We start from the raw sequence: 13,055 nt of genomic DNA, 5'->3' as shown, positions 1-13,055 counted from the left end.
GTGACAAGGCAGATCAGATCATGGAATGAGTCCATTCAACGAAAACACTAAAGCCGAGGAAAGAAGAAGAGAACAGAAAAGGAAGATGACCCAAATCAACAACCTGTTATAGGAGTCCTCGTGTAAGCAATCCCGAATATAAATAGTGCAAATAGCGATCTCGTTCAAACCAGTCCATCACATCCCCCAAACTGATGTTATATCTTTTGTCGGGTTACCTTTTTTCAGCCTTCCTTTGTACGCAAGAGCGCCACTGATGCCTGACTTCATTTATTGTCATGGAACCCTTCTCCTATATCACTACCGCAATATTATCAAATACGGGTCATATAAAGCTTCATGACTGTCTATCTTCGTTGGGCGGGTGGTTTGACTTTACCCAACGTTCGTATATTGAGAGGAGATCATTAGGATGGTACGCTTACTACATCCGGCGGCCTCTACCATCTATGACATAGATGTTTTCCCGCTAATTATCATGTTCCGAATGGGCTCGTGCTTCGATGCGGCTAGATTGGGCGACATCCTAGGTTGACAACTTTTGACTAATGGGTTTTCGAGGTGTAAAAATTAACTCGACCGGGGGTGGACCCACTTTTATTCACCCATACAAAAATGTAAAACTCTAATCCGACCAAGCCCTAAGTCGGCCCTCCCCCATGGGATAGAGATTTGCCGCGATGTTGCTTGTGAAAATTTCTTTAAATGCTTTTCCTAGACGCAATCGTAGAAACAGGATAACACGTCTTGCAGCCATGAGATCTTCTTGGATTGTATATGATGTGAAAGTGGTGTCAGCCTTATTGAACTGTCTACCGTCACTTGCTTGTTAATTTTTTATCTAAGTTCCGCTAATGCACTTCATGCTTCATGTATATGCACCTAGTACAGCTGTTTCAGGATTTTAAAGAACCAGCGATACATATATATCTCTTGACATCATCATAATAGTTAAAGACCGACCTAGACTAATATGTTTCTGCATTTATTATTGCACAACCTTTTTTAGTAGAAGATAGTGACCATAGAATAATGATATTAAGGCCATAAAATGACAGTAAATACAGCTAATTTCCAATTTGTTCCTTATGAGAACCCCGCTAGATTCCACAATAAAGCACTTTTAGGCATATTCTGTTGACGATGTCCTCAAATCTGCATAGCGAAGGAGAGATGCAGTGGTATACAAAAACCACAGAAACAGCTTGTTAGCCACGTTGAATGAGCGACAAAATCTCATACCTGTTCCTAGCTCGTTTCGTCAATATTTCCCAGCTAAAGTAGCGTTGAAGCTGCATTCAGCGTTCAACGAGACTCCCCAATTTAGCCTTCTCACTATCACTCATTATGACACCTCTCTCTTTGAATAGCCTTTTTGCATGGTCAAGGTTCAAAGGCTCTCGGCCTTGGGCACACCTCCTGGCTTCTATGGCAGCGAAGTGAGGACGCAAGGTACTGTCATCCAGTGCAGCTTTAATAGCCTCGATTCCCTTTTCCAGATGGTCTCCTCCGAGCACAAGAACGAGATGAGCATCAGGGGTGGCCAAGACTTTGTGAGCGGCCTCGGCGTGTTTAGCGTCCTCATGACAAGTGACCATGACAGTTGCTTTTCCGACTACGGCAGCTACGGCGTCGCCAACAGCCCAGTTAATCTTGACAGTGACGTCTGAAACACCGGCCTTTGGAAATAATGCGCCATCAGGACCACGTAAGAGAGTCAACTCGGCATCGACACTTTCACCGGGTTGCAGGTCGTTTATTGGATTTTCATCGGTGAGCACAAGTGGACTGAATGTCCTAGGTGGACCTGAAACATCTGTCACGTATCCCCTCACAAAGCCGGATTTGAAGCTAATATCTGAAGGTGCCCGGATAGGGGTGCTACTAGTATTAGTGAGCTTGATGGTGACTCGAACCGGGGCACCAAGAGGTACTACTCGAAGCAGCGGCTGTACCTCCAACTTCAGGTCAGGGACCTCGATCTCGGTGTCCGATGGTGAGATGATTGGAGTGGTCTCCGAAGCCGCAGCAAATGGAACACCACCCGGACGGACAAAGATGTCAGGATAATGGCGTAGGCGGCGGAGATCGATTTCAGCAAAATTCCATTTGATGTTCTGGGGGAATTTTGGAGGCACTAGCTCTCCTGCTGCTGCGATCTGATCGCTCGTGTCCATAAAATATTGATTGCTCAAATTGTGCAAGAGGCCAAATGCGTGCCCAACCTCATGGACAGCTGTGCGGAAGTAAGGAGCCTTTTCTCCACCCCAGCGTTTACCATTTACTAGACCAAAGCCACTTTGAGGGATGTAGTGGGACGACATACCAACGCCCTCGCGGGAAACCTTGTTAGAATCAGTGGCGCCCGCGTCATACATGATTCCACGCTCGGTGGCATCAAGAAATTGTACAGCCAAGATGTGATATCGCCATTCGACATTGAGGTTGCTCTGGTCCCTCCACCTCAACATGGCTGCATGCAGTTCTCCATTGGACCAACTTGGGCCACTGACTTCGGTAACGTTGATTTGGCTTGGGAAAACTGTCAGGTTCCATCCTATCTTGGAGCCAATCGTGGCCCAATTCTCGCCGGCGCCATTATCGAGAGGGCGGTCGGACCCGCTGACGGTGTCTATCTCGATGGATGCTTTTCGGTAATATGATGCAACCCAGCCCATCTTAAGACGACCGACCACGGCACCGGCCGCATTCTTGGTGTCTCCCTCGAGGTAGTCCCCGCTTGAGGGGTATCCTGATCCTGCCGGAGCGCTTATCCAGGTCATATTAGCGCTGAAGGAGCCCTCGTTGACCCATGACCCGTTGCGATTGGCCGGGCTCGGCAAGATATATCGCCAGCGCTGGAATCCAAGTTGAAACGAGTTTCCGGTGGTAGTATTCTCGAGAATATTGGTGATAGAAAGATAGTAGCGGTACCTATTGAGTGGCTGTATTGGGATGCCACCAGCAGGGCTCGGTCTAGGCCCAAGGACTGTCACGCCACTAGGATGACCTGGTTGAGGTGGCAACATAATTATCGGTCTTTGATAGAGATCACCACTGGCAGTCCTGCCTCCAGTGTTGACCTCGACGCGAATGGTGCCATCATAAGCTACCAACGGCGAACCGACCGGCTGGAAATTGACTAACCAGCACCCATGGCGAACCGATCTGATTCCTAGAGTGGGAGTAAACCCATTGACTGTATCATCTGAATCTGTCCTGTCGACTGTCGCAGTTTGGTTCAAAGACCCAAGCGGGGGCAAAACTGGTGGTAGCTCAGGAGGCATAATGGTTTTTTTTTGCTGCGCTGTATAGATAATAGATGAGGGAAGCTGATATCTTACGCAACTTTAACGATTTCGCTCTCCAATATTTTGACCACCGGAGCTTACCTTCCTGTGTTGGGTTCAGTGTTATAAGTACACAATGCACTATCTGCTGATGTTCAAGACGGAGTTATTGATTTTATTACACTCAAAATTTCAGGTGTCAGGAAAATGTTGAGCATTTAAATATCTAGTGATACCATGCCACCCCATCATCAATTGCAATCACATGAACTAATTTGAGATTCCTAAATGAATGAAAACGGACAAACATGACATTCAGATGATCAATTAGACTTGAAGCATGATGAAATTCGTCAGAAAGGGACCATGGTTCTGGATCGCAACTACATTTATTGGTTTCTGGCTTTCTAAAGCGAGTTCGAGTTACGTTATTGCATTGTACGCTCGCAGCATTTAGCTTCTTCGGCTCTTTAGGACGTGATAAGCGGCCAGATTCTGTATCATATCATATTATGAATTAATTGTCGCTTGGAACGGGTTACTCGGCGCCATATTGCGCGAATCAACTTAGGCGACGCTCGATATGATAAGGACTTGGATAGAGGAATGTTGTAAGTGTATAGCAGTTTCCCGTAAGATATGTCCTATATTTTGCGTCACCCTTTCGTGCTATAGAAAACGGCGTCTATTCATGGAAAAGGGAGACCCACGACTGGCAAAATTAAAAAATACTACAAGGATAAGCATATGTCTAGAATGGACTGTGACCAAAGTCCCTCGTTTAAACCAAAGAGCATCTGTATATAAAAACGACAACACGAGCTCGCTTTTGCAAAAGTTCGAATATGTGCTAGAAGTCTTGGTAAAACAGACGTCTAAACGTGATGAACAAGTGATGGTACGTTCTGCCAAAGAATGAATATTCCGAGTGCCGTGAAGTTTTAGCTACTCCGGTAGTACCACAACTCTGGTTAAATCTGTTTATTTCATAACCGGGGATTACAGCTTCAGGCCCCCCACGCAGCTTGTAACAATGCACTATAGACACACTTGATACAACAGCAATATCTTCAGGCAGCCTAATGAAGCCTTAACAAGCAGCTAAACCCTAATGCCCCTAGGATTACGGATTCAGATGCGGTAGGGAACGAACCCTAAATACGACCTTATTAACGCAAAAGAATAGACAGAGTACTGAATATTTCTTGCCATTAGGTTAATTTAAGATTTAGCGTCCGAAGCGGATGACCATTTTCGGGTACGCCACACGACTATTTGTCGATCATTTGAGTCCCGCAACCTTGTGCTAAATTCGTCCGTGGTTCGGCCATCCGCGGTTTCTCACTGTCAAAGTCACACCCCCCTTGTATGTATCCAATCGGTATCAACTGGGTACGAGCTTAAATTCAATCTATCTTGACGGACAGTAGATAACCAGAAAAGGCGTAATCGGGCCTTTGGACGTCAAAAGTCTATTCCTTTTTTCTACATCCACGTGAGGCCCATGAAAATCACCAAGTGATCTGTATACGGCATAAGGATGGTCTTTAAGTCCTTTCTGCATTTTAGACAGCCCAGACAATGCGGGGTTAGAATCTATAGGCTAGTAGATGACCTCACTATTGTCCATCTATATGGGGCTAGACTTTGCATTTTAGGACGGAAACATCTGTTTATCAAGTCACAACTACGTAATGTTTGCAATTTGCCGCGATATGCCGAAACCTACAAATTGTCCTAACTTCTGGTTCTCCTTCCCCGAATATCCGTTTTCTGATATAACGGACAAATTCTTTTGGAACCGAAAGAAACCTGGACTGTGTTACGAGCCAGTTCTTTGAACAGAAAGAGTGCATTCAACGAAAATACTAAGTACAGAGAGAGAGAAGAGAAAGAAAAAGGGGATTGGTTGGCCCAAGGCCTTTTGTGGGGCCTTGGTGCAAACCTTGCAAACACCATCCTCCAAGTGGCTCAACCTGGCAGGCGGTCAGTAACGGCAGAACTACAGTCGTTAACTCTAGATCGTGACATAACCCCCGGCTAAGAACGCATTCAGTCCCTGAATGCCGGTTTGTCATCATCAATGTAATCATCTAGGAAGTTGTCGTGCTATACCGCTTCGATCCATTCCTGCAGACGTAGGGGAGGTAGACTTCGCCATAAACCGCAATTGGGGCCAAACCTTCGCCCCAACCCCCAAACCGCATTGGGTGCGGTTTGGAATCGGCCAAACCGCAACCGCACTGCGGTTTTTGATGGGTTCTGTTGGGGCCCCAAAAAACCCATTTACAACCCATTTTTGCATAAAATCAAGGTCTTGGCATACATAATTCTGCTTATTTATCACTACAAATTACTATTTTTTAACCTTGTATCAGGTACTCTTCCAACTATCACCTTGAATGGGCTACAAAACATTCGAATTTTATATTGCTTTACAGATAGTATTAAAATTTAGTTATAGTTGTATTATTTGGCCTTTTTTGCTATTGGTTTTGAGTAAAAATAGTGTGTTGAATTAAGTGTTGTAATTTTTTACATGTTTTGCCATGGAGATATATATTTGATGTAGTGTAAGCTGAGTGATTTTCCTCGAAGTAAAAGCTGGGGTTCTATAGTTTATGATTTCCCTTATTATTATGCCTTAATTAGTATCATTCGATAGGGAATTCTATAGTTTAAAATTAGGTATTATTTTTAACTAGAAAGGTACTAAAGGTGAGGCTATATCTAAGTTTAAAGCTGCTGTTTTGATAATTATATATGGTTACGAAGTGTTAAGAGGAGTTAGTGGTTTTTTATGGGTTGTAGATAGGTTATTGCGGTTTATCGATAGGTTATTACGGTTTATCGATAGGTTATTGCGGTTTATAGATGGGTTATTGCGGTTTATATACGGTTTATAGTGGTTTATTGCGGTTTATAATCGGGTCGTCGAACGCGGCCACCAGGCGGTGTCCGGGTTCCCGGGCGCAATGATAACCCGGGCGCAATGATACTTTTTTCAACCTAGCCATCTTCATTAATTCACCATTACCCCAGATCTTCATATTATGTCTCAAGAATTAGAAGACCGCATTATCAAGGCTTTAGAAGCATACCATGCTGCTAAGAAGCCCAAAATCGCGTCGATCGCGCGGGAATTTAGCATTCCATACCAAACCTTCAGAGGGCGAGTTCAGGGTCGGAAATCTCGAGCGGCCCAAACCCTAGGCAATAAAGCTCTAGAACCTGAGCAAGAAAAGGCCTTAATTCTATGGATTGATACCTTAGATCAGGCCTTTTCTCCGCCATCAGCAGCGCGAATTTAGGGTGCTGCCTTGCAAATTATCCAGCGTTATGATCCTTCCCGAACCCTAGGAAAAAACTGGGCTTACGATTTTATCGCTCGTTTACCACCGCGCTTTCAAAATATTAAGCAAAAACCTATGGAAAGGGCAAGATATAAAGCTGTTATACTAGGCTTTCTTGTCATATGGTACGATCGCCTACAAATTACGATTAAAACCTATAGAATCACCGAGAAAAACCTATACAATTTCGATGAAACTAGGTTTAGAATTGGCGAAGGAAAGACTGAAAAGGTTGTCTCAGCCCGGGGCAATTCATCGAATTCTACCGGTGGGCAAGCCGAATCGCTTACCGGTATTGAATGTGTCTCTACGGATGGTTGGGTTATACCGCCATGGTTCTTAGTGAAGGGCCAATATCATATAGAAAGCTGGTTTATCGAAACCAATCTACCAGATAATTATACGATCGTTCCAACCCCAAATGGTTGGACTGACGAGATCGTTAGTTTCGCATGGCTTCAGATCTTCGATGAATTTACGTCGTTCCGTGTTAAAAAAGGGGAATATCGTCTTCTTTTAATGGATAATCATAGTTCACATTTAACCTATAACTTCATTGAATTTTGCTGGCAAAAACGAATCATTCCTTATTGTTTTATTCCATATACGACACACGGTTGCCAACCTCTTGATAATACGCCCTTTCAAGTCTTAAAGCATTATTATAAACAGTCGAATAATAATGCTGTCTTCTAGGGTGGTGATCCGAAGTATAAGGCTGAATTCTTCGCCGGGATCCACGATATACGGACAAAATCATTAACGAAGCGCACTATTCGACATGGCTTCCGAGAAACTAGTATTTGGCCAATTAATTCGGACAAAGGCCTTGAGAAATTAGGCTTAGTTGACGATGGTCTTCCTAATATGCCTGGTTTTATCATTCATGATATTGCTTCCGGAACTACACCACCACCACCTTCAAGTTCACTACCAAATTCACCGCCGGCGACCGTGCAAAAGCTAAGAAAAGCGAGCACTAAGGTCATAAAACATATCCAAAATGATACTACAATTTCTCCGAAGGTGCGAGATAGTCTTTCTCGGATTTTGGCGGGTGGGCTCGCTCTTGCCGAGGTTGGTGCTCAATTCGCGGAGGACAATGTGCGGATTCTACGGCGGAAAAGGCAGTCGAATACTGCTAGAACAAAGCGCAGGCTTCCGGAACTAGGCCCTCGCCTAGTTAAGGACTGTAAAAAGCATATTTCCGACCGTGCCGACCGAGAAAGACTACAAATGTTCAACCGGTCGAAGAAAGCATGGCGGGACGCCGCTATTTTAAAAGCAATTGAGGACGGCGACATTGAGGATACAGGTGAAATTCAGGAGGATCCCGATACAGAAATGGCCCCAGAATGGATAGATAATCTTTATTATGTTGATACTACTGGGGATGTTATTTAAATTCAATGAATTAGATGGACAGGTTGGAAAAGTTATCATTGCGCCCGGGTTATCATTGCGCCCGGGAACCCGGACACCGCCTGGTGGCCGCGTTCGACGACCCGATTAGTGGTTTATTACGGTTTATAGTGGAGCTTGACCCACTTAGTTAACTAATTAGTAGCGAGATATAGGTTAGAAACGCGATATATCAACTAATTCTTCTTTCTGCTATTTATCGGTCGTGTTTATAAGGATCTAAAGCATTTCTATAGGTATTATTCCCTCCGTTCTATTATTTTCCCCTTACATTTTACCTTTTATAACTTATTATATCTCAAACTTAGTAGTTAACCTTCTCTTCGTCTATCTATAATAGTGATTTAGACAATCTTATTCTATATAATCATTTTACCCCTAATTTCTTAGAGAGCTAGGAGACTCTGACAGAAATCTGGCTGTATGACAACGTATGGACAAAATCAGATATATTGGAATCTCTAACTAACTAAAATGACAAAACCCGCGTTTTCAACAATCTGGGCGGACATAGATGACTAACTGTAATATGCACTTTTGTATGGTATGGATGGTACCATGTGTCACATGATATTCAGGGTATTTTACCCTGTTTCTATCATGTATTCAATCTTAGTATTCGACACACCCCCCAGCTTTTGGAGCTTGCTCCAAGAGCTGCCAATTCCTTCATTTCTGGCCTTTCTTCAAAACAGCCTCTGTTTTCTGGGATGACTAATCCCTTTTCTCGTTGATCAGTTGACTGATCTCTCTTTCTTTCAATCTCTCTTCTTGTTGATTAGATGACTGATCTCTCGCATACCGATCATCTCTCTGAAGATCGCCTGCTTCTGCTTCGGTAGTGGCTTCGTGAGGCCATCTGCCGGCATCTCTGCAGTAGGAACCTAGTCAATGTGAACTCGACTAGCGCTGACTTCCTGTCTCATCCAGCACCGATTGATATCCATATGTCGAAGCTTCGTATGCATACCCGCCCCTTCCTTTGTGAGCAGATCGACTGTCTGCTGGTTGTCACATATAATGGACAAGGGGTGATCGGGTTTGAATCCTAATGAATTCAGTACTCGGCGCCACCATTGTACGGTTTTGCCGGCTTCTATAAGTGCGAGGAGCTCAGCTTTAGTGGTTGATGTTGTGACGGTCTTCTGTTTAGACGCTTTCCAGTCAATTGGACCGCTATATAACTTGCAGATATAACCCTCCGAGCTTTTCCTATCTTTGTTGTCTCCAAAGGAAGCATCGCTTACGAATTCAACTGACTTCGCTGCTAGTTATAAACTGTGGTTTACATGGTTTTTATTATGTTTTTGTCTTTGATCTTGATCTTGATCTTTATCTCTAGTTCTATATTTAATGGCCTAGAACCTGGTTTCGTATAGATACTGAATGATTCTGTCGATGGCGTCGACATGTTTCGGACCAGGATTTGTGAGAAATTCAGCTACCTTCGACGTGGCTTTGGCGGTATCTGCTCTCGTTGTTGTGGTAGAGTACTGTGCCGAACCAACCTTCTATTGAAATTGGTGAATTTGATATACTAAAGCCACCCCTTCGAAGGGTAGCAATAGTTTAGTGCTGCTTATTAGTGAGCCTATTTTTCTTTCTGTAACCAGGTTATACCTGGTTGCCATGCTTTCAATGTATGAATCCTAGTATAACTAGAGCTTCTTCTGTTTCCGGTCCCGAATAATGCGTATATTTAGGAACCAACTAGTATCTAGCTCTCTTAATTCCCACTGCTTTTTCATTTCTCGATCTAGATCAGCAGCCTTCTTTGTATAGACTAGATCTAGGTGGTTTGCCATAATGATATCGTCCATATAAAAGAAGACGATGATACTATCGGCAGTAAAAATGTAGGGATCTTCTGGGACTGGAGTAAGCCCTAGTTTTACTAGAACCCTTGTTGCTTCTTGTTGCCATAGTCTGGGTGACAGACGTAGGCCATATAATGCTTTGTGGAGCAGCCAGCAATAGCCTGGTTTTTCAAAGCCTGGAGGGCACTTGGTATAAACCTTAGTTTGTAATGCTGAATTCAGAAATGCAGTAACAATATCTCTCTGCACTATGTTAAGATTAAATGCTGCCACTAATGCAAATACAGCTCTCGTAGTTTTGACGGCGAGGGTAGTAGCTCTCTTTTCTTCTGTAGACAGCCACTGTAGATCTCCTCTTATATAGATTCTGGCTTTGTGTTTCTCTAGGTAGCCATTGGCATTAAATTTGTAGGTAAATACCCACTTTAATGGTAATACCTATATGCCTTTTGTATTCGGCGTTGGAATATGACTGAGTGTCCCCTTCTTGTCTAGTGTCCCGACTTCGAAGCTAGCTGCCACTTTGAATTCCTTGCTATATAGATGGGCTTCCAATTCTGCCCAGTTCTTTGGCTCTAGTGGCAGTTGATCTCTATGAAGCCTGGCCTGGCTGAATCTTGCTCCTATGCTTGTTGTAAAAGTATAGAGCATACTAGGTGTCTCTTCTTCTTGGTGGTTTTCTAGAGATAGATATGTTGTATAGTTATGGTCCACCCTTGGTTTCCTGTTTCTTCTTCCGGTCATGACATTTGATATGTTAATATCACCAGATATGTCTCTTGGTGCTAGTGCTCTTTCTTCCAGCTCTCTGTTTGGTGACGGCTGGGATGATAGTTCTCGTTGGATCTGTCTTTGCACTTCCTCTTCTTCTTCATCTATCTCTTCCACTTCCACCCCCCTAGTTTCGATCGACGGTATCACTGAGATCGGATCTGGCGACGATGAAGGCTCGTTTTGGGTATATATAGATGGAACCGGGGTCGTATTCGATGGAATCGACGGCGACGGTGATAAATTTGATGAATTCGGCGACGGTGAGGTTGGTGGCAGAGGTGGAGAAGATGGAATATCTGCTGGAAAGCTTCCTGGCAGGCTATCTATACTTGCTTGCTCTCTGTTTGTTAATCCTAATATTGACTGTGGGGTCAAAGGAAAAACAGTATCTGTTTTTGAAAAGGGCGCTAATGGCGTTATCTCCCTGGTTTCTGCATCTCCATTTTCTTCGTCAACTAACTCTGCATTTCCATTTATTTCTGCCTCGCCGGCGACATTTCTGGCATCCTCGGAGAGTGCGATCCTCGCTACTGACATAGGCATCTTCAACCGAGTACTCAGTTCAGCCTGAGCTTCTTCTATGGTGAGCACCATAGGCCAATTGACAATCCCATTAATAAGAGTGCTGACCGCGTCTTCTTCTGTAGGGATCGGCTTGCTAGGTGAGTACCGGCGGGATTCATCAACGATAGCATCTCTGACGACGTCTATCCTTCCTATTCCGGTTGCTCTTCCTTTCTGCGGGAACTATACTTTGTATAGGTTCTTCGAGACATATCCTATAAGATAGCCGATCTCTGCTCTCGCTGCCATTTTATCTGACTGCACTCGCTTGATAATTCTTGAATATACCAAGCTGCCATATATCCTAAGATTTGACAGATTGACAGTTTGAATTCCATCTGGCGCGGCATGCTTCATAAGCTCTTTCCAAGGTATGATCCATTGGTTATTTATCTTTGTGGGCGTTCGGTTTAGCATATATGCCGCTGCATATATAGCTTCCGGCCACAATTCAGGTGGAAGATTGGTGTCTTAGATCTAGACTCTCGCCGTCCTGACTATTATGCTCCCAGATCTCTCGGCTGGACCGTTCATTTCTGGTAAGCCTAGTGGTGAATGCTTAATAGTGCATCCTTCGGCTTGGATCATGAATTCAACTTCATTTCTAGCACTTCTTTCGTTGTTATAGTGGAAGACCCTAATTTCAATCTTCAACCAGTTCTTGATTAATGCTAAGAACCGCCTAACTGCCATCTGATAGTCGTTTTTCTTAACGTGAGTGAATATAAAGTGGCATCTAATACCATCTAGGTAAAAATGCGTCAACCAGATATGTCCGTTATATGCTGGTTTCAATTGAACTAGATCGAAGTGCACTCTGCCAAATACACTATATGTCTGTCCAATTCTGCGTCGAGATATCTGTCTAGGTGCATCTGCTAACTGGCAAGCTTCACATACCTGCCCCTTAGGGCTAGGGTTGCTGCCAGTTATAGTTATGCCCTCTGTCATCTCGGCCAATTTAGCAATACGCTCTGGTCTAATGTGACCTAGGCGTTTATGCTATATTTCGAAAGTAGCCTCTGTTTTTGGCTCCTGTTCCGATTTCTTAGTGGCAAAAGCCACTTCTTTGGGTGATTCCGGTTGTGAAAGCCAGGGTAGTTGCTGATCTTGATAGATACTGAATACTGGCTTTCCACTATCAATTGTCTCAATGCAATTGCTCCTGAAATTTATCAATACCCCCCCCTTCATCATCAATCCATGGGATATTAGATTACTATAGAAATTGGGAGAATATCTGGTATTCTTAAGCTCCAATTTGACTGATCTTCCGTTGACTAGGCTGACTCTATAGATAACTACAGTGCCAACGCCGTCTATTTTCGTCTCTGTGTCTCCCACCCGGACGCTGCTTTGTGCACTTACGAAGGTTTGAAATAACCGACGATCGTTATATATATGTATTTACGAGCCGGTGTTAACAACCCATCTTTCTTTTGCTAGCTTCATGCCGTTTTCTTGGGTGGAGAGAGCTTTGGTTTGTATATCCTTGGGAGGAATAGCATCTGTTGTGAAGAAGCTGAAATCATCGTTTTCGAAGGTTGCATTTATATACTTTGACTTTCCTTCCTCCTGTCTTTTCTTTTCAATGAAGGCTTTCTAGGCTGGGTTTGTATTGATGACGGCGTTATACTTTTTCTTAGCACCTAGGTTTGGCTTATATGTTGAAGGACGGTCGTCTTTATAGACGTCCTAGCATCTCTATGCAGGATGCCTACCAAGATTTCTACCACATGGGCATCGTCTTTTGAACATTGGTATGTCTTCGTTTGACGATTTCTTCTCTGGCTTTCCTGATGATTTAGGCTTTGCTTCTTCATGGTTTTGCTAGG

At 43.8% G+C, this 13,055-nt stretch overlaps 1 protein-coding gene across 1 annotated transcript; it reads right to left on the bottom strand.

The window, feature by feature from the left end:
- Window positions 1–1,298: 1,298 nt before the first annotated feature.
- Window positions 1,299–3,287, bottom strand: N7471_006896 (uncharacterized protein; the record flags this gene model as incomplete). The annotated part of the gene is made up of 1 exon (XM_057279615.1): window positions 1,299–3,287. The coding sequence occupies one exon, from the start codon at window positions 3,285–3,287 to the stop codon at window positions 1,299–1,301; it is 1,989 nt and encodes a 662-aa protein (XP_057133875.1).
- Window positions 3,288–13,055: the final 9,768 nt, after the last annotated feature.

Source organism: Penicillium samsonianum (genome assembly GCF_028829775.1).
Source record: "Penicillium samsonianum strain IBT 33392 chromosome Unknown utg000004l_segment0_segment0, whole genome shotgun sequence".
Lineage (NCBI taxonomy): Eukaryota > Fungi > Ascomycota > Eurotiomycetes > Eurotiales > Aspergillaceae > Penicillium > Penicillium samsonianum.
Note: the sequence above shows the minus strand (reverse complement) of the source record. Positions and strands in the feature narration are given on the sequence as shown.